This window comes from Planococcus citri, chromosome 3 (assembly GCF_950023065.1).
Source record: "Planococcus citri chromosome 3, ihPlaCitr1.1, whole genome shotgun sequence".
Lineage (NCBI taxonomy): Eukaryota > Metazoa > Arthropoda > Insecta > Hemiptera > Pseudococcidae > Planococcus > Planococcus citri.
The window spans coordinates 53,684,752-53,708,481 of record NC_088679.1 but is presented as its reverse complement, the minus strand read 5'-3'; the positions used below and the strand labels follow the sequence as shown (position 1 = coordinate 53,708,481).

Here is a 23,730-nt window from a genome sequence, read left to right as displayed (position 1 = left end):
GCTGCGAATATTTTTTCTGTGCGAGAATTCGTGTGGGTTTTTGAAATTCGAACGCCAATTTTTTTTTTTGGTAAGCTGAGGTGAAATTGAATGGGAAACTATTGTTTTAAATAAAAATACCTACCTAAATGATTTTTTTAGTAGATTTTTTTCTTTTTTAATTTTTTGCGCATGGACATACATGCATAGGTGGGGCCATTATAATCTCGAATAGAAAACAATAAGTTATTGTTTTGGTGGGAAAATTGATTTTAAATGAAGCTAAAGTTAAGACCATGAAAATCGGTATTTATCCAGAACGTGAATTTATATCAGCCTGAACCATTTTTACCTCCAATATCAATACCCTTATTCTTGGACCTGAAACTGAAACAAATTCAATAACTTCTACTAATAGGTATCACTGCATTGTATGCCTTTTTCTATCTTATATAGGTATACTCCAATCAAAGTAGGTAAGGTTTAAAAGAATGATTTTTTTCCAATTCGTAGGGAAAGTATACCTACCCTGTAATTTTTAATCGATCGAATCATTTTCAATTTGTCCATGACCTAGACATTTTAATGTGTAGCTGTAGTAGGTAACGATTCTTTCCTCTTTTTTTTTTATTACTCCAAACAAGCCAAAAAAATATACTTTGAACCGCATACTTGGTACCTCTACCTATACTTCGTACTACCTAACCTACTACATCTTTTACACACACGTATATAAGACCATTTTTTAAATATTCTACTCGTGTTGTTTAGAACTTTGCAACTTGTAAGCTTGAAAGTTTTCAGTGTAAATTTCATCGAATTGGAAACAAGGCAAGACAAGTTTCGACATCTGCGGTTTCTTTTCAAGCTTATATTCGCCAAGTATGCAAACGAAATAAATGCTTGCATTTACATAACTTGTAGCCTAAATTTGCAAAGGCGAGTAATTGTTGCTATACTTCACACTGATGGTGATACGTGTATGTTGTCTGGATATAATGTAGGTATTAAGTATTTTCAATTCGGTGCTTTATTCATATACCTACATATGTACGTAAAGTACAAGTAGGTATATCGAGCAACTTTCAAGGTCAATATTCAATAAGCTGAAAATAACACTAGGTAACATAGGGAAGTTATGTCCGGAGTTGGAGGCAGGGGGTACACTTTCAGGAAGAAGTCCACCCACCCCAACCCCGGATATCACTTCCCTACGTTTACTTGCCAGTTTACTTCGGTTGTATGCATTTTTAGTCTCAAAATGCAAAATGAGTCAGTCTGTGCCAAGAATCATTTATGGCCTTAGGTCTTGCAATTTGATTCAGAATTGTTCTATGGATTCTTGCTGAGTTACAAAATCGTCGTCATTTTTTATCTCTGAACTTTCTCAAAATTTCAGGGAGCAGAGAAAGACTCAAAACTTTTGTACCTGCAGCACAAATTTTCGTTCAAATAGGTATACAATTTTAATGGCGTATAAAATGAAATGTTGAAGTTGAAATAAATAGGTATGAATTATGGTGAATTGATTTGAAATTATTTTTCATAATAGACTTAAACGTTTTCTTTTAGGGTCTCGGTATTATAAAAAATTACGTTCTCCTGAAGTTTTGTTTAAATTTCGAAAAAAATAAAATAAAAATCATGTGACATGTATTCATATTATTTGTTATATTTTCTATACGGCTTATTTCGGATTTCCACTTGATTTTTCGGTACCTACTTAGGCCTTTAGGTCTCGCAATAAGCCCCCAAATTTCAAAAATAAATAAGGACCTACCTAGTGAATGAAAAAATATCGTGCGATGTATGTTTTTTTGAAAATATTTTTGCAGGTAGATTCTGATTTCAAATTTTGTTGTGCTTTCGCAAAAAAGTTCAACTTTGAATTTTCAAAGCTTATATTGTTTTATTTGGTAATAATAAGTATTTAATGTAAAAAGAATCACCAAGCAATGTCAAAATTCGCAAATTTTTTAGTCTCTGTTTTGGAAAAAAAATTTGACGAAAGAAAATATGGTGAGCAGGGATGAGTTTAGTATTTTTGACTTTTGAGCCTCTAGGAAAATTGACCCTCCCCCTCCCAAAAATCGCAACTTTGATAATTTTCTAATAAAAAAAAATCAAGACTTGAATTTTATTCATCTTTTTAATTTTGAAAAATTTTGAAGATTCTAATGTGATCACATCAATATAAAATGAAAGTAGGTACCTATGATTCAATCGAGGCAGAAAGGCAAAAATTGACGTAGAATCCCATTTTTGACTTCCTGAATTGTTTGGAAGCAGGCGTGAGCTTCTGTGAAGCCTTCAGTGGATTTCTGAATTCATGTTTGGAAACATTTCTCAATAAAATGTTCCAAATGAATTTTTAGCCACTCGTGCAAGCTCTGAACATTAATTGAAATCGTGTTCTTTAAATCAAATTCCAAATTCTCGTAGCAGTTTTCTCCGAGAATTAGGATTTGGAAAGAAAGGAAACAAGAAAACAAAAAAATTGGTACATTGAACGTTGACTTGATTTGGTGAGCTACCTATAAGTAAGTACCTAGTATGTACCTACATAATTAGTCGCAAAATCAATTTTTTTCACCAAATTTGATTAGATAGGTACTTATTATTTTAAACCATCCATAAAATATGATTTTTTGGTACTTTTCAATGATTTTTAAAGAAGCCTCCCATTTGAAAATTGAGCTACCTATTGCAAAAAAGACCAACATTACATTTTTTAACTTTTAAACAATGAATCTGAATCTTTTCTAAGCTTTATCTAGGGTAAATTCTCAATCATCTATGGTTTCACACTTTGCTCATTTTTTCTCTTACCAAAACACTGGAACTTATAAGATAGCTCGCAGAAAAACTTTCAGCTATGCAATCAAAAAATTGAGAATCCTGTGAAGTTTTGAATTTTCCAAAATATTTTCAACGAATGGCCCTATTAGGTACTTATTTTCTCATAAAATATTTTTATGGTCATGTTTGAAATGAAAACCAGGTTTAGAGGCTGAATTTTGACATGAGCGGATAAATATTCTCACAGGGTCGAATTTTTTAAAAAATATAAGTTTTTTTCTGCTCATCTCAAAATGCGTTGGTTATCGAAAAATGATCTAGAAAAATTTTCCCAAAGTTGTAATTCCCCAAATGCACATTTTATGATTTGAGAACTTTTTTTTGTTTTTTTTTGAAAATCTGGTCTATAAAAATACAATTTTTGCACTCATATTGAAAATGGCACTCAAAATGCGTTGACAGTTGAAATGTGATCCAGAAAAAAGATTCTCATAGTTAGGTATGCTGAACAATCTCACATTTTGTGATCTTGAGGTAGGTACATACCTATACTTTTTTTCAAGTTGAAATGTGTACAGGAATATGTGTTTTTTTGGAATAATAACTAATCATTCTAAACTTTTCATCAAAAATGACATAATTTTCGATTTTTTTAAAATTTAAATCTTCGTTGGACCCTTAATTTTTAGTTTAAGCAGCTTAAAATTGTTGAAAGCTGTTCTGTGGGTCCCTATGCTTTGGTGAAATCGATGACTGAGTGATCGAGATGTTCTTTATCTAATTACATGGAACTCAGAATTCGGGAATTTTATTCCCCGAACTTTTTCAGGAGGAGGTGGGGTTAAATTATGGAGGGTTCCCAATCCATTCATCAGGAGAAATCCATTGAAATTTTAAACAAATTCGAAAGACTTGAAGCCTGCAGACTCAAAAAAAACACCATAAAATCAACTTTTAAAAATTGGGCCTCATAGAAAGTAAAATGCCAAAATTTGGGAATTCGTTATTTTTCAGCCATCAAAAATTCGAACAACGTTTAAAAAAATTGCAAAATTTTAAACTGAAGGAAAAAAATTTACGTATCCAAAACAACATTTGGTATCATTTGTACATATTACCTACTTGTGTATTTTCATTTGGAACAAAAACGTGCCCGTAGAGAAAAAAATGTCACCATGACATAATTTCCAACGAAACTGTATCATAAAAGGGTGGCTTTTTTTTTTTATCAAAAAGACGAATTTTTGCGGCGTTTAATCAAGAAAACAGAAAGGTTTTTAAAGAAAGTCATTACTATAAGGTATAAATAAAGATTAAACAAGGAACACAGAGACAGAGTAAACAAAGGCGGCAACTTTCTTGATACAATTAAACAGAAACTGTAACGTTTATTGCGATTATTGCCGAGAACTGTAAGACAGTGTAACTCAAGTCAAACAAATTTATCGTGGAACGAAATAAGAATTTTTTTTCCTACCTACTGTATCAAGTTGTACTACATTCCTCTTTACACACCTATACCCTCGAACATCACCGCAGTGCTGACAAATTAACAATTTGACGGCTACACAAATATTTAAAGAATAGTGCCAAACTATAGGATCGATGGCCAGAAAAAAAATAGCAAAAAAAAAACAACTAAAATACATCTCTTATAAAATATTCATTTAGTAATCGAAAAATTCGAGTAATTGAGAAACATAAAAGTAGATAACCACAAGGTATACCTAATACTTTTGCAATGTTTTCTATGGGTGAATTTTTTATAGTATTGGCGATCACTTCTGCCATGGAATGTAACGCGAAAAATAATATTGTTTTTTTTTTACCCTGTACGTAAACCAAAAATTACCTGTAAATTGACTCGAAGGTAAGCGTTCGTACCACGTCCACAAAATTTTAATCAATTTTTTCTTGCCATTCGATGAACAGTTTATTTCAATGTTTATTCACTGTAGCATGTATGCCAGAGTATAATATCATGGGTATTTTCTTTTATCAGCGAATTAATAATACAAAAACTTTACTCGAAACTCCTACATATTTGTAGGTATGTAGTAGCAGGTACACAGTACACAACGAATAGTATGTAGGTAAGTATAACAACATTACACGATGAAATCGTTACCTAGTAACATCATAAAGTCCGTAGCTTTAACCCTATGCTATACCTACTCGTACTATACTTACACTATAAGTATAAATATACAGAAGCCTATATATTTTCTTATATGTAGTACTACGTGAGTACCTAGTACCTTACCCTCCTCTTTCTCACTCTCCAGTTACATATAACAGCAGACGAGAAAATAAGCATCATTTACAACGTTCGTAGCATACGCTGCGATATGGCTATTGGGTAATTTTTTTGAGTTATAGGGTAATTATGGTCGGAATGCGTGGTACGGAAAAATTTTCAAATTGCTCGAGAAAAAAAAATTCGTTATAAAAGCTCGTGACCTTGAACAGCTGTACATTTTACAGTACCTACTACCTAACCTACCTAGCGAATCATACAGTCAGTCGTTGTAGGTCCCGTGCATCTACTTTACACGACAGATATTCTGAAAAACCTTTTGCATATTATCAGGCTGCGTCTTCGAAATAATAAATATGCACTTAACCGTAGCATTTTCCCAATAGGATACTACACAGATAAGTTTGCGATCCTAGTGGACAAAAATAAAATAAAATTCAACCTATTTAAAAATAAAAACCGAGTCGACTTTCAACCAACTTATCGGTATGATGATTACTATTGTATCTAATGCAATAACAGGCATAATATGACACTTCTTTTTAATTTTTTTTTTAAATTTTACTTTTAATTTTAAGTTGGCAAATATTTGAAAATTTTCTGACGGTATGGTTTATATTAGGAGAAAAGACACGACTTAATAATTTTGAGTTGAAATACATTTTTTTCTTCAAGTAGGTGACTGTTGATTCCGTGTTGATTTTAGATTATCAAAAAATGTTTGGATCAACCGAAATTGAACCGAAACAGCATGCAAAAATACTTATACCTAAGTACTTACCGTACCCATTCATAAATGCCAAAATTTCAAATGCTCAAGTCTTTTTCTCGCATTTTGTGAGATTTTCCATATTTAAATTTGATCAGCAGGTTATGTATACAAAATCTGCAGAATTTCACCGAACTGAGTGATAAGAACTCGTACTCGCCTTCCAAATTGAGGTAAAACTATCGTTTTCGCAAAATTAAAGCATTGGGCATTCTAGCTTTCAACCCCCTCTCTCTCAAATTCCATTGAAGAAGGGGGGTGAAAATTTGTCCGCCATAGATGCGAAAAAAGTTAATCCTACGCTGTTCACGTTGTTCGTATATGCAATGTAAGAAATCTGACAATAGAACTTATGAATTCCTTAATCTTAGCAATTCAACTAAATCAAACGAGGGAACCTCCCGGTCATTTCAATCAGCGATTTCGTATGCATATAAAACCAAATGAGGAGCTTGGAATCAAAACTCACTTTTGACACCAAAAATCGATATACGTTTTTTTGCGGATTCGGATACTTCTTCAATTTCTCTATCATCCTACAGAATCCGTTTTTCCGAATTCGGCCCCAGGTCTTCACAATTTCGTGTTAAAAAGTGCCCTTGGAATCAAAACTGTATTTTCAAGGTCGCATGGCAGTCTACAAAGCCATAATAATCCAATTGCAACTTCAGAAGCATTTTCTGATAGTGAAAATTGCGAAAATGGTCGTTTTGAATTTGGAAGTTGTGCAACTGAGGAGGTAAAAAATTGGAAGTATTGAGCGCTCAAAACTTTTAAAGCCCTCAGGAGGCGGAACAAAATACTCTACAGAAAAATGCAGTCGAGGAAAATTGTAGAGAATTAAATTTCCAATCGACGTAATGTCGTTGGTTTTTTTCTAGGGTGCTTAGTTTTCGATATTATTTGCAAAAGAAAGTATAATTTTTGGAAAAATTCAGCGCTGAAAACTTATACCTAAAGCTCTCTGAAGGCGGAACGAAGCATTCTACGGAAAAATTAAATCGAAGAAAATTGTAGAGAATTAAATTTCCAGTCGACATGGTTTTTTTTTCGATATATTTGCAAAAGAAAGTAAAGTTACCCCACCTTGGAATCAAAACTCACTTTTGCCAAACTTGATAGCCATACCGCAACGATATCGCAACTTGAAAAAAAAAAATTTCTCATGGAATCAGCTATTTAGTAGTCTTACTCAAGAGCTCGACACACTTTGTGGCGTTTTTTTCATCAACGTACTAGGCGAAATCAGTTATTGTCGATTTTCTCGAATCTTTGTCCGATGGCAAAAGTGAGTTTTGATTCCAAGCTCCTCAAAATAGCCAGTTATTATTTTGCAGGGCTCAAGATTTTCCAAAAAACGTTGTAAAATGTCGAAAAATACATTTTTTCCCGCTTTCATGTTGAATGTAGGTGTAAAAAAAATATGGCTCAGAAGAAATGGTTTCCAGAATTGTATAGCCTCTGCTCAATCGCACATTTACCTAGAGGTTGCGAGACATTTTTTTATTTTTTAATTGAACCAAAAAATTCACACATTTTCTCATTTAAGTATGTTGAAAGTAATCCTCAAAACCTATTGCCAAGCAAGATTTCAAAACATTTTCTGAAAAAAATTTGGGCCCAACAGATACACTTACAAAGTCAAAAGTGAGTCTCAAAACGCGATAAGTTGAAATATAATTCAAAATTTTTGAGAGTTTTGGGTCACTTTTTGTCAAATTTATGCCTAAAAAATGCAATTTTTGTCACTCTATTCGAAAGTGGCCCACTGGCCCTTGAAAAGCGTTCGTTGGTAGTTAAGAAAATGACTTAAAAAAAATATTGCACATTTTGAGATTTCATAAAGAATTTTTTTTTAAAGTTTGAGGTCATGTTAGTGGATACTTGGATAAAGTTTTTATCACTCTTGTTGATGAAACCCTGAAAATGCGTTGCTAGTCAGAATATGACCTGAAAACGTGATTTCATGCGTTGATGTTGGTGCTCAATCACACATTTCGACATTTTTAGAGGCATTTTTTTTGGTTGAAAAATTACGTCTTTAAAAAAACTGGGATGTCGTCTTCGTTTATGTCAAAATTGAGCTATTTGAAAGAGGTTGGCTAAGTAGTTCATTAATGTTGAGGATTTTTTTCATAGGTGTAGGCAACTTTTGGATCATTTTGGGAATATTTTTTTTTAGAAGTTGCCCTATAAAACCTCGTGCTCTAGTTAAAGAATGAGCAAAATCTTTGACTGGGTGATTGACAAAAAGATTCCCTGGAACGCCATTTTTTTTTTTTTTTTTAATTTCAAAATAAAAGTAGGTACAGTAAGTTCTGCTAACGCTTGTTTCTTCTTACATTTTGGTTGATAGAATTAACTATACTCTTCAAAATTTGAAGAAAACTAGAAAACTTTAGCATTTAGCAGAGATCGGATGAAAAAGTGTTTAAAACATGTTAAAATGACATAAAAACACAAAATTAAAATCAAAATTTTATAAAAATCGTACAAAATAATTGTTCAAAACGTTTCAAGGGACTAAACGTAACTAAGAAAAAAAAAGTAAGTAGGTACCTATGTATCAAAATCAACCTTAAAAATCACCAAAAAGTGATGAAATTTTTTTTAAAAATTGGAATTTTGCGTTTTTTTTATTGCATTGGCTAATAGAATAATTCGGTTCATAGAATTGAGCACACTTCTCGTTTCAACTCAATTCTATCAAAAATTGATTCAACAAACGATCCAAGATGTGATGAAAAAAACTAAAAAATTCCAACTATTAAGGTAAAAAAAAAAATGCAATTTTATATTTTAAAAGAAATAATAACACCTATGTTAGGTAGGTCTAGTAATAAATGAAAATAAAGAATGGCAATGAAAATTGTTGACAAAAGACCATATATTTTCCGTTTTCCTCTCTTCAGAAGAATAATTTTAAAAGATAAGTAAGCTTTTCACCCATTTTCCAAACTTTTATTCTCGAATTCAAAACTACAATCATTCCAATATAAAATACTGATAAGTGCTCATTTCTATACTTTTTATAGAAATAATTATACAAGTACTAGGCGCAGGTTTCCGATAAAATCTCACTCGAGATCTCGTTTGATCGATTACCGTTTTGGTAATTAAGAAGAAATCAATCAGTTTAACCGGTTCACTACGGTAAAGTACGTGAACTGTGTCTGTTTTGTTGTTTAACTTACCTGTGCTTGAATTTATTCTACTCTATTGCGAAATCATATACTCTAGTATCTAATAAACCACTTGAAATAGGTGCATTTGTACGAGATTTATGCGAAACTAGTGCAGTGTAATGCGGATAGGTAATGTGTATTTTATATGCCACCTTTTATAGCTGTAAGTATACATACGTATTACTTACTGCAATTAGAATGAAGTAATCAAAGATATAAGATAAGATCTACTTGTAAAATAGGTACATCAAAAAAATACAATAATGACTTGAAAACATATCGCTGTGATTGTAAAAAAAAAATGTATTTTTCCCATTTTTCAATAAACAAACCAACCTTCTAAGACGAGAAAATCCAAAAAAGAACAACAGCGAAGTCATAAATTCTTCAAAACATACAATACACGTGACAGAAACTTAATCCATCTATTATGTCATCTTGAGAATGCCATACTCATAACATAACATTATCTTGACCTTTTCAAAAGTGGTCTTCCTCCATTTCTCTTATACCTACCTGTCAATCTCATCATCATTTTGATCAAGACCACATATAACATATTGTGATGTTGTATCCGTAGCCACATAACACGAAGTGTCGATCATACAAACACCTTTATTCGCTAATTGAGTAGGTATCAAATGCGTTATGCTATTTACTAGGTTAACCATCTAATTGGCGAATTCTCGGTCAAGTTGAATGGGTATGAATTTTTTTAAGCTTTTGCATTGTACCTATCGTACCTAAGTGTACCGCAGCATTGACCCAAAAATTCACGATTCGAGTTCTATCAATGGTATAAGAAATTTGAATGCAAACGAATTCGAGAATTTTATTGTGGATTGTATATAAAAATTTCGATACTTGAAAATCAACTCGTTCTTTTGTAGGTAACTTACAATTTACGAAAATTCGCTAACATAGCCACCCAAGCCCATGATGGTAAATTTAATTGTGTCCAGTGGTCATCAGATCTCACCAACAATAAAAATTACCATTCTAACAATCGAGACCTACTTTTTTACTTCTATGATATTAATTTTGCAAGTTAGAAGATTCGTGTAAAGTTGACCCCTCTGTCGATATTCCTGATTGGTAAAATTTTGAATAAGCTTCGGATTAGAGTTACGACAATTTATCGAGCCATTGAAATTGTTAGGCTACGTTTATGAGTACACTTTTGGCAAGTTTTTTATGATACTCTGGAGTCAAATACGTGGATTGTTACGATCGGCTCTACTAAAATGGCCGAAAAACTTTTCCAATTATGAGAATTGAATTTTACTATTATTTTTTTTTTTCATGTACCTAACGTGTTTCTTCTCGTTTTACGCTATTCCGATGTCACTTTGAAAATACCCTAAATAAATAATTTGAACTTCTTTCATTATTATATTTATATGCGAATAAATTTCAGACGTAAAAGATGAATTTTATTAACGATTTTTTCCCCTTATCTGGTACTTTTCGGTAACCTCCTTTATTTTTTCAAATTCCACGTTCATATCAGAGCTGATTTTGAATTTCAAGTTGGCTATAATTTGTATGTCCATGTCTTCGAATTTATAGTTCATTGTTATAAGAGGGTGTTTGTGAAAGTTATGAAAACCATAGGTAAGTCACATGTCGGTACTTTGAATAAAAATTTGGATACCTAAATTTCAAAATCAATCAGCAGCTCCACGAAAAACCAACGCATATAATTCCACTAACGCAATACACTAAATTTAAACGGTTGCGACATTGGTATTTTTTAGTGAATACGTGTTTACGCTGCATTAAACTGGCAAACATTAGCGGTTCGCCATTTAATTAACACCTTTATGTTGAAAAATAGCCTACTCACGTAATATTATTAGGGAGACTGTGGTTCGTACTGAATTGACGGATGCGTGTGTAAAGAAATTAATAATTTAAAGCCACCCTCACTCGCGATAAGTTGGTAAATGAATTATTAAAAATTTTCTCGTGGAAAAAAATTCGCGCTGCTGACTGCTGTATGAAGATAGATTAACGACGTGTGCGGGCGATCGTTACCTAATTGTATTAAAAATTGGTCAGCAGCGAGCAGCATTATACTCTCGTGTATTAAATCGATTATTTCTCTTTGTAGGAGCTGTGTGAGATGAAGGATTAGGCATGTATAATATTTTAAAACTATTTTTTCATGTATGAGGGCGATTCCGAGAGTACAATAATGTTTTATCTGGTAGGAGTGAAGGATTCTACAATTTTCATTATTACATGGGGATTGGAAAGGTATATTGAGCTCAAAATGTACCGTGGAATATTTTCTCAGCTTGAGACGCAAAATTCACTCGGATTAGTTGAATTCCTCTGCATAAAAGTGCAACGAAAATTTCAAAAACAAATTAAATATTGTTTTACATTCTCAAAAAATCTGAAAAATTTGACTTCTTGCGAATTTTTTTTGACCCTATGTACCTACCTATAATGCAATTTTTCAACGTTCATCAGTTGAATTACTTACTTTCAGATACATATCAAAAATTGTTTTTTTTCTACAGACTCTTTTTTTTCAAGAGAGCCTATAACTAGGTGAGTTCCTAGACACAAATTTATCAAATACCTAGGCCCAAAGATAAACGCTGTTATTATAAATTTATTACGTAATGCGAATAACTACCTAGCTCTTGTAACGCAATTAATTACGCGAGAGTCCTCGAATAATGGAAAAAAGCCAGTTGACTGCATATTGGCATTGACCGAAAGGGAATCTTGATAGGTATACTCTTCAATCTTAGAACAAAGTTGTCGTTTCGTAGCTTTTATAAAAGGAATTTATTGTTTAGCCGGTTCTCCAAGGTTCGAAATTTTCGTCGAAACAAGCGTGTTTGGAATTCTTTAGGGTTGATACGAGCCAATAATTTAAACATCATAATGTTTGTATGTTTAGTAAAAGGAACGGTGGTTTGGTGTTTGGTGATATTATGAAGACAACGAAGGAGTCTGAAATTTTCAATTGTGCTCTCATCCTCATCATTCCATTCTTGTGGTGTGATTCTTACAATGTGTAGTTTGAGTCTACCTATCTGGTTCCACTAAGTAACCTATTTACTTGTTTGTGTCTGTCACGAGTAGGTACTAAAATTTTCAAATATACTGGTGAAAGGGGCAGGGGGAGATAAAAAAATAGGGTAATATGGATTGGAAAAAACGAGAAAGAAAGGCACAGTTAGGGCAATAGCAGAGTAGAGGAGTGTCTATTGAAAGAACTCCCAATCCTACCCTTGCAGAACTGATATGATTGATTTGACTTCTCAAGCTTTCTGATCTCACTTTATTTGTCATCATAATGTGAGATTAATTTTCCCACAACTCACACTAATACAATACTTTGAATGATTTTTACATGGAATCAGATCAGCCACGCATGAGATACTTGGCTATTCAGATTCTTACCCTCGAACTCTGATCCAATTACTAATACAGCATTCCTCATACACAAAACTAAAATTTACCTATAAGTACCTACCTACCTACCTATTGATTTCCTATAGGTTAACTATTTCTGCAAGTATTTACTTACAATTAGATTTAAATAAGTTGTACACGTATGAACTATACCTACATAAATTGTTTTTCTTCTTATTTGTTACAGATTTTTGGCCATCTGCTATCCGTTAAAATTCCAAATGACCACCAGAATAGCGAGAATAATAATAGCCTGTATTTGGGTATACTCACTGATCGTACCACTACCCTGGCTACTATTTTTCGATCTGGTGAAAGTGATCAATGATACCACGATGTTCTGTCTGGAAGTTTGGCCTGATTTTTTGAACGGAAACGTTTACTTCTTAATAATTAATGTAGTTTTGGGTTATTTGATACCGTTAATTGTGATATCCGTATGCTATATATTTATTTACATTAAAGTATGGAAAAGGGACATACCGACTGATTCGAAAAACGCACAGATGGAACGTATGCAACAAAATTCAAAAATAAAAGTACGTACTTTAGTTCTAGTTAGGTACTTATTTAACTATAGTTATGAATACCTACTCACTTTTTTCTCCTTTAAAAAAAAAAAAAAAAAAAAAAAAATGACGGAGCTATACTTACTTAAGCAGATCAGAAGGAAACAATGAGATGAAAATTTTTCAGAATTTAATTTAATCGACATTAAAAAAATAAAATTTTTTACTTTCTTCCTAATTTTGAAAAAAAAGAAGATTAAAACTATTTTTTTGACAATTTTCTTCTCTTTTAAATGATAAAAACTGACTGAAATAAACATGGAACCGAACAAACTTTGCCCTCTCCCCCCTCCCCCCAAAAAATATGCGGATTTTGAGAGAATTCAGCGCAAGCCTATTTTGTAAATGTTTGGCTATTTTTCTCAATTTTTTCTAGTTGGCAGCAATAGCAAAAAATTGGCTTTACCTAGTTTGAGAAATGACATCTTTCAATATTTTGGCTAAATTAATGCGAAATATTTACGAATACAAAATTTTCAAAACACGAGTTTATCCAAAATTAAACGTTTTGCAAATTTTTAACCGCTCAGCAGAACTCTATAAAAGTGGTCTTGGATTTTGACGACAGTAGCGCAGATCGACGCAGAATCTCAAATACATACATAGGTACTTTCATTTTGGAATCGAGCCATTTTTCCCAAAACAAGTTACGTAGTGATAAGTACAGGAACGAAAAAACGACGATTTTTTTCTTTCTAAATTGCTTCCACTTTGAGGGTATATTTCTTCTCTCCGCAGTGGCACCTCCCAGAGCAAAAAAATTTTCTAAGAAGGCTTTTCTGCTCAATTTGGTCAACATTCATCACTTGTCAAGTAATTCTTCTCCTAATTTCAATATCTGGGAATATTAATTTTTTCCCTATGATAAACAAGACGTTTTGCTGAAATCAAGAGGAAGAAAATTTAGTTCATTCATCTGTTCCCTCTCAGCTCAGATTCAGATCAATTTCTTCTTCATAGGAGTTATGAGCAAGGATGTGAATCGTTTTTCAACTTTTTTCGAATTTTGAGGAAGTCTAGCAAAAAATTATAGCAAGATGACCTCAGTAAAGCGTAGGAAAAATTACAATTTTTTTAGTCAATGTGCCCCTCCCTCTTTCAAGCTCAACGTCTCGGAAGTATAAATTTTTATAGTTATGAGTCGAAAATTTTTTGAGATCTGTTTTTTTTTTAAAAGCTCAGGTGATCTGTTGATGCTCACAATTATCATAGTTTAAAGAGAAAATGTGAAAAAACTAATATTTTAAGAACTCTTGCACTTAGCAAAAATGAACTTTGAACTTTTCTAATGGCCTACAAGCGATCATGTTCGAGTACTAATCACTTGAACTGATTTTTTTTTTAAATGAAAACAAATTGATCAAATTTTTAAAACTTTGAGCTTGAGTTGAGGAGGGGAGGGTCAAAAGTTGACCTAAAAATTTTATTTTAATTAAATTTTCGCAATCCTGAAAAAAGTAACATTGATCTGGTTTAGTAGGTACCTAGCAATTTTTACAAATGTGGGTTCTGCAGGAGCCTGGAACGTTGAAAAATTATGACTAAATTTCTGGTCTTCGGAGGCTGGAATTCTATACCTCGAAAAATCAGGCCCTGGGTCCTGAAACTCTGGGATATTCTACAGTTTATATGAATTGCAGCTCTTCTACAATTATATTTTCATACATATAAAACGTAGGGCACGAAAGTTCTGTTTTTTTCGGACTAGGTGTAACAGCGAATATGGACTCATCTTTATGAAATTCTGATAAATATTTTTTTTAAATCACTCAACGAAAGAATTCTAGAAATGTATAATTGAAAATTATTATCGAAAAATCTCTAGTCTCATAATAAGGAGAGGGAGAGCCAAGAGGGAGACAGTAACGTGCCTTTGTGAATGCACTATGTACCTTGCTTTTTTTTTAAGTGTCGAAATTTTCTTATAGTCTCCATCAACTTATAAAAAGTAGTAATTAAGAATAAACAATGCGCCACAACTTAATACCTAATCCCCAACAGGGTGTTTCTGGGTAGAGGCGAAGCTTCTCACATTGGAACTTGGTAAGCAACACTTGATGAGTCTGTGTAGTTATGTTTGTCTAACCCCTGCTTCCAGGGGCGAAATTATGTTGATAACATTTTCTGTTCTCGTTATCGATTGCAGTTTTTAATCTCAATAGGTTAAGAGATGCGTTCGAAAGCTCTCAGCTCTTGGCTTGAATAGCACAATTCTGATGGGTGAACAGGGAGATCTGAAAATAACCATAAATATTTAATGAAATTCGTTAAAAATCTCATTCCTAGTATTTTTTTCAATTTCATCAAAATTATCCAAATAATGTTGAGATTCTCGAAGAAGTTTTGAAGAAATCTTCAGCTTTTGAACAAGTGTTTTCGAATAAGTATACTCGATAAGGTCTCCTAATTTATGTTGCATTGATCAAACCTCAGTCAAAACTCTGCATAGAATTTTCCTACCTGTAAAAGTTATATCGGGTTGCCTAATTCCTTGTACATACGTAGCTCGAAGGCTACGCAGAATGTACCCACGTTGACTCAGTAATAGGTAAATACTGCATAGTTTCTACATGGAAAGCATTCCTTTTACCCTGAAACACATCAGCACATACTTATTACCTACTTTTATTAATTTTTTAAGCTTTTCTCGAATTAGCAATGAACTAATTCCATCACATTTTCTTGCAGGTGATCAAAATGTTGCTACTCGTTGTGATCATGTTCGTGGCATCGTGGTTACCATTGTACGCCATCTTCACGAGAGTGAAATTCGGCGGCCATTTATCCGACTGGGAGCAAAACCTACTACCGATTGTAGCACCAATAGCTCAGTTCCTCGGCATCGCCAACTCAAGCATAAATCCGATTTTATACGCGTTTTTCAATAATAAATTCAGAAACGGTTTCTGGACGGTTATCCATACGAAACAGTGCTGCACGACGCCTCGTTACTACGATACCGTCAACATGGCCAATTCGTCATCGGCGAGCTTACGAAAATCGTCGTACTACACCGTGAGAAACAAATCGCTGAATCGACAAACAAGTCAAACCAAACAGCTGGCTTGTATCAGCGAGGGCCCAATAGTCGGAGTGTAAAAAACCTAATCGTACGAAAACAAACTGGTCCTAAATTCGCTGCGAGTTCATGTATAAAAAATGAACCGTTAACCAAACAAAATAATATCTACCGATAAATTCGGTGTTAAATTGAAAATCATCGACGCATCGAAAATTCAATAAACGGGGGTTACAGTGTCGTCATTATGAAATGGCGATACGCACGCCCTTCGGGAATCGTTTATTTTTTTAACCAACATATTAAACAAAAAAAAAACCAATGTTTTCTACTTATAAAGGTACCACGCCATCCTATATTATTAATTTTTATCTTATGCCAGAATTAGAACTGTGAACGAATATCGTACGTCTTTCTGAAATTCCGCGTTCACCTCATGTATTACAAAATAACACCACGACGCGTGAGAAGTATTTTATATCTATATACAAAATATATACCTACCTACCTACCTACCTACCTACCTACCCATAATATACGTTTTCAAGCGACTGAAATCATCGAATTCGTAATTATGGTCCGACTCGTGTTTGAAAAAAAATTTGTTTTTCGTCAATTTCCATCGATGCAGGGATGACTCGTGGATAGGTATGTGCATGAAAGAGATAGGTACTTATTACTATTGTGGTAAAATTGACGTTAAAAAAGACATCAACTTCCTAACTTTGTTCATGTCACATAAATCGAGCAAAGAGCAAGGATTATTTACCCGTAGGCAGATTTCGGGGATCTACACAGGGTGTGTGAGATGGAACTGAGAATATAGGTAGATGTATAACTCGTAAAAAGTTTAATCATTAATTTAAAACGTACCCGTATTATAGGCCTACACTGCTCGAATGTAAACAAAAATTTCATTTCGCGAAATGCCTAATGAAGGTTAGGTATCTACCTAATTCAACTTTACGATTTCAACGCGATAATTTTCACGAATGATAATTGCTTAAATAACCTTTTCGCAGCGTAATAATAACCGAGATAAAAATGCAAAATATGTGGAAAATTTTTCTCGAAAAGTAGCATGCGATGTAGTTTTATTTACATCATTGGAAATATACTGTATCGTGAACGGTGAAAATTGTCAAGGATGATCAACAGATAGGTAGATCTATAGGCACTATCGCCCATGATAGTGATCATCATTGTGAAAAGTGGTTTAAAAATTTGTTGGGTGGAGGCCCTTCGAGTTGGAAACATTTTTTGGAAATTAAATTGGCTTTCTTGAAGGGAAAGACAGAAAGACCACGACCCGGAAAATAATTGTTCATGACCTTAGCTTCACTTCCATCTCTAATTGTCCAAAAGCACCTTGCTACTAACTAAAACTTTGTACACCTGATCTTTGCTATGTGCCTGATTAAATTGGTTAGGTCTAATACATATAACGTGCTCAGGAATCATTTTATGTAATAATTTATAAGCTATTGTTAAGTACTACTTACCCAGAGTGAAAGTGGCCTACTACAAATTTGACAATGAGTGTGACTGAATTTCATCAAAACCCCGTTTATGAACGTAGGTACTTATCTCCTCCGTAGAGAGTCGAAGGGCGAACACTTCGTGGAATGGAAAAAGTATAAAATAATGTCTGAACCTCTGAACAAAAGAAGTGTAATACATATATATGTACCTACGTACACTAAAAAATGAGAAAAATTTGAATGTAAGCGTTTTTCCCAAATTGAAAAATCAAAGAAGCTATGCTAAAAGATTTTTAAAAAAAAAATAATTGGCTTAGAAAATGATTAATTTTTTGCTTAGGATTAAAATTTAAAAAATTCATAATGTCTGCATTCGGCGGATTCTTTTTTTTTTTTTAATTTTTTTGTCAATTTTGAGTATTAATGACATTTTAATTTGCAGTCCTAGACAAAAATTTGTCAATGAAATTTGTTTACATATCAAATTTTTCAACATACAAGTACTTGCAACCTTTTTTCGACTTTTTTAAAATTACGTTTTTTTCTAAAACCTCTCTTGCACTTTGTTGTCTGAATCAAATTAATTAAATCAAAAATTCATTGTACTGTAAATTTATTGACAGAGGTTACCCCTTCAATTCTCTCGGTAGGCAACTTATTCTTACGTTTTGTAGTTTGGCCACTCCCTTATCAGGCACTCTATGTGCAGAGCTTTACGTAAATCATGCTAACAAAATAAAAAAATCACCTCTATCGTACAAAATTGTAAATCATTGGTTTTTGGTTAATTTATTCATCCATTTTCGATCTAATTTTGAGAGAGTTAAAATTTCCTGTGTGTTGTCGTTCGTTAATTAATTGGTAACAGGGATGGAAAAAGGGATCGATAAATTTTGATCAAAAACGAGTTAATTGTTCAGTAGTTTTCTTTGCTTAAAACTATTTATAATAAATTGAAGATTTGATAGAATGGGGTCAAGTATTGATAGTGACGAACTATCAATGAAATCCAATGTTAGAGAAGAATTGTGGCTTTAAAGGATAAAAAAGTTTTGTTTTCAGATTTTCTCAAGTTGAATACTGTTGGTTCTTCTGTAAAATATCTGGAAGAAAATTTAGTGGAAAAAATTGTATTTTTTCTGATGCTTAGGAGATTTTTTAAAATGATTTGTCACATTTCTCAATTTTTGACCTTCAAAATTTCGTTAAACTCTTCTGATTTTCTTACTGAGTACATATGAAGAGTGATATTCCAAAACTCGCTTTGTCCATTTTTATCAAAGTTGAGTTTTCAGCAGTACCTGGTAGATGAAGTATTAACTCACATTCCTACATCATCAACCTACCAAAATGAGGTGTTAAACTCACCTAAATAGCCAATTCACTAAAAATTTTTGAAAAAATAATGTTCCAAAACGAGCTTTGTCCATTTTTATTGAAATTTTTTCCAGCAGTATTAGTGGATGAAGTGTATACCTACACTCCTACATCATAAATCCACCCAAATAAAGTGCTAAACTCGCCTAAAAAGCCAATTTACCCGTTTAAAGAGAAACCTGTTTTTCCTCTTTCCTGAAAAGTTGTGAAAATGGACAAAGCGAGTTTTGGAATATCACTCTTCATATATTTTAAAATTGAGTTTTCGATCATTATCACTGGGCATATAATCATTCACTATTTTCAACTACCTAAATTACTAATATATCTACATCTCCCCCTTTTTCACCCCTGAAATCACAAAATAGATTTTGGATGAGAACTGAGAAGATACGATGAGCATATTATATAAATACGACAGCGAATGATATTTTGACCAATGATCCAATTTACTGCATATTCAACGTTTCAGAGCGCTCGAGTTCTTTAAGATCGTCGTAGAATATTTGTAGTGTGGAAAAAATATTTGCCTTGAAAAAAATATATATTGTAAATGCACCTAAAAATAGAATAATTGAAAATGATGATAATAACTTACGTTCAAATTAATTAATCAAAAATGCAAATTTTCAAAATTTAATAAAAATAATCGTTTTTGAATTTTTAAAAAATAATGCTCACAATCAAGAAACAAGAAACCTATAGAAAAAGTCATAATTAAGTACCTATGGGTATTGGGTATATATCAAAAAATATTTCATCCACACAGTAACTTTCTCGCAAAAATACTTACCAGGAATAAAACCTTTTCAAAATCTATCCTGATTTTGGGATCTGGTGTAAAAAGAAACTTCAAAAATTCAAATTTTAACTTTAGAATTAAAATCTGAGTCGTTCGTAAATTAATTTTGGATCGCGTATAGCTGGACTATAGGATTACAGAAATTAAATTCCTGGTTCCAAGTTGTGAGCTGAAGTTTTTCAAATGTCAAGTGTGCTTGGTTCCAAGCTGCAATCAAGTCTCAAACTACCTATTAAAATTTAGAAAGAACTTTACAATCAAAAAAAATGTTATCATAATCAATTTTCAAGCATACTGTATTCTATTACATTATTCTTTAAAATGAAAAAAAAAAACAAAAAAAACAGTATAGGTATTTATTATATTGTGACAAAATGTGCGCTAAAATAAAAATGCCAATGCACTCGTAGTAGGTACAAATATTTTACGGTGTATCGTAAGAAGCACCGAGCTCTCTTAAACTTGGTACATTATATTTATTGATTTATAAGTAAAGTATCTACCTATTTTGGATACAACACGATAAAAACTTGTTTCACTATTATTCATCAAAATAATAACATCCGCTTTTGGCATATTTCTCCCGCACCACTGAGCAATTTTTTTCAGAGTTCATTGACTCGATCGTACATACATGTATTCTACTCATAAAAATGATAAATATTTGTACGTACATACAAACTGCTAGGTCAATGATATGCTAATAGTCATAATGGATAAGTAATTTATGTCATTTTCAAACGAGACGTGTAGGCCTACAATACTTTTTTTTCACAATGATCAACACTCATTTCATAAGTAGGTATTATAGTTATGTACTTGACCAACTTATTTAGTCGAACGAGTTTCTTCAAATGAGATCAAAATTTTTTGATAGGTGAACATGAAATTCACAAGACAAGCAACTATTTGAACTAAATCAATCAACTGCGAGTATACATTTAGTATTACATACATATTGTTACGAAGATAGGCAATCTGAATATCGAATTTTAAGCAAGATCAATGTTCATTTTTTAACACCTTGAAAATACGATTTCTTATTTCATATTGTATGCTGAGTTTAGAAAATCAAATTCGATAGAGGATTGATAACTTGCGAGAGGTAGATACCTAACACCTATTATAGGTAAAAATTAGAATAAATTTTGACCAAAACGTAGAGGGATGACGTTTTCAACATATCGCTTGGTAAATTCTTTTCTCGATAGCCTTTTCATTAATTGAACATGGAGAATTTGACAGATCATCGTAAAAATAGAAGCAAATTTCGAGTTGAAAAATAAATAATCAAAAACTGCCAAGACGTTATATGTATTTCAATCATGATAAAATGATTACCAATGCTTCTAACCATTGACTTGATAAGTTACCAAAAATCGTGTACATTAATTAAGATAGTAACTGCCTAGTTTTTTTTTTTTCGTTATTCGAAGCCAATTATACTTTTAAAATAAGTTCGTGTCATCGTATATGTTTTTAAAATTTAAAAAAAAATGTCCTAATTCTATGTTGTTTTTTTTCAAATCGGTTTATTTGGAAAAAAATTACCTAATGAGGAGTTACAATCACTTAAATTCCCATTATGTTTCAGTTTTTTTTTCTCAATGTGTTCTATATTGTATGTTAATGAATTTATGTGTTTCGAAATTGAATGTTCTTGTATCATATGATCTAAGTAAAATTAACATTTTTTGCAGGGTGCCCATATAACTACCCGAGCCAATTTCATTTGAATGTATCATTTTTTTCTTCAATTTCAATTGTTCACATATCGCATAAAGTTTTGTAACGAGACATATCAAAAAATATTTACATAGGTACCTACTTATATCCGAGTATATCATTTTTCAATTACTTACCTACCTAGTTATCTGAATAGGCTGCATATATCAATGCTTTTCAGAAAAGCAACGTTCATATCGTAAACTCACCTACTATTGTGACAATTAAAGAACAAACATACCTACCTATTCAAAATCTGATTAAACATCACCTACATATTTTAAATTTTCATTTACGAATACCTACTACAAAATTTTAAACTTGGATTGAATGACTCCCGCTTCGAGCATAAAAATTATTTCAATTGCGATTAAATATAGGTAACTACATATATTCTCGTCCATATCATATGGGTACCCTCTTGATGATGATTTTTTTTTTTGTACAACTACGAGAACTACTTTGATAAATTTATTAATTTTCTATTCATTTTATTTCATAAACCTTCTCATTTAAAACTTTAATAAATAATTGTATATCATTTAAGCGAAAGAGAGGAGAATATAAACGTCAAACAGGAGCTGTGATTGAACATTTTTAAGATAATTATGATTGAGACTTAAATGCTTGTGATTTCGAAGTGAGGTTTGAATGATAAACAGTGTTGCCATTTTATTAATAACAAATTTTATAACTTTAAACATTATAATTCTTCCTTTTTTATAGACTACCTACCAATTTTCAAACACACCAAAAACTACATATATCATACCTACCTACTTAAAAGTATCTCATATGACAAAAACATAATTGTATTATGTACTGTACTACCTAAATACCTACCTATACATATGTCATTAGTAATGTGGTATACACTGTCTAATATTTGTTTAGTTACTCATGTTTCGTATTTATTTTCAAATATGAACCGAACCTATTCATTTTCTTACGTTTTTATAGAGAGAAAAAATTGAAGAAAAAAAACAAAAAAATTTACCTTTACATTTTATTATTAATGATTTATTTTTTACGTTATTTTCTTATTCTGCCTATTATACGTGTTTCTTTCTTTTTTTTAACTTTTTGTGTTTCTCCATTATTTGATTTTTTTTATTTTGACTTGACTTTTTTTAAAAATAAAAACAAAAGTATAGCAGCAAAATGTTTTAATTATGTTAACAGCATGCTTTATGTTACTAAAATATTCGACACACTACGTACGTATTTATTGCCTATTAACTGCGACTTTGCGAAAATTTAAATAGAAGAAAAACAGACAGATTCACCTTGCAATTTCTAAATCACCATTTTACTTAGAATATTACCTACTTAAAATAGTACCTAACTACCTATTTTGTTTTACAACGTGAATTTTTTAAAATGAAAAATGACTTTTTTGTGGAATACTAAACCGTAAATATCTATTCATAGAATATTGCTTATTCTGAACTAGATACATAGGGAAAATTTTACAAATAGTTTTCGTTGTACTTTCAAAACGCTTTCTAAAAATTTCAACTTGAGCATTACTGTCATAAAAGTTTCAAAATTTAAAAATATAAAATTGAAAATAAACCAACTGTATTTTGAATTTCTTTCAAGTAATAACTGCCATGTAGCAATATAATTTTATTTTTAATTATTACATTCATTAATACGTAATCATATCTTGTAAGTCACCTTTGTTATAAACGTAAATCAGTTAATTGTAAACTTTAATTCGTTATATTAAAGCCGCTTGAATTTATTAATGTGTTAGAGTAAATATTACAATAATGAGGTGTTTCGTATACAATAATAAAATAGACATAAGTACTGTATGTTTTATAAATTTTTATACTGAAAATACGATTATTTAGGATCAATTGCAAAAAATAAATGGCTTATTATCGAAACTGTTCAATTTTTTCTGTAAAATTTTTCAAAAATGTAATATTTCTGACAAAATAATAAAATTTGACATCTTCTTCCCAACGGACTATGTGACAATTTCATGAAATTAATTTTACTTGAACATGACAAACAGATCATTTTTATCCAATTAATATTTTATAAGAAAGGAAAAGAATGAACAGAACGACAACAATTCAGATGATGGATCTTCCTGGAAACGAAAGAGCGTTACAATAAACTTACTTTGACTAAATAACGTAGTTCTCGTAATTTATTTTAAGGCCAACAGTATTACCGATTCAACATTGTACTAGTTGTACTCACAAATATGTAGGTATAGGTACAGGCTTATCAATCATCATGTTCAAATCGGTTGATAAATATTTTCTATTCCAAATTTTCCACTTTACTAATACCTTTGATCTTTTGGAAAAGAGGAA

At 31.8% G+C, this 23,730-nt stretch overlaps 1 protein-coding gene across 2 annotated transcripts in view; it reads left to right on the top strand.

Moving 5' to 3' along the window:
* Nucleotides 1–23,292, top strand: part of LOC135840556 (neuropeptide SIFamide receptor-like) — a 92,612-nt gene extending 69,320 nt beyond the window's left edge. For both annotated transcript variants that reach the window (XM_065357161.1, XM_065357162.1), the window contains exons 4-5: nt 12,612–12,963; nt 15,682–23,292. In XM_065357161.1, the coding sequence (XP_065213233.1) occupies nt 12,612–12,963; nt 15,682–16,092 (763 nt within the window). In that variant the 3' untranslated portion in view covers nt 16,093–23,292. The remainder of the gene's footprint in view (nt 1–12,611; nt 12,964–15,681) is intronic.
* Nucleotides 23,293–23,730: the final 438 nt, after the last annotated feature.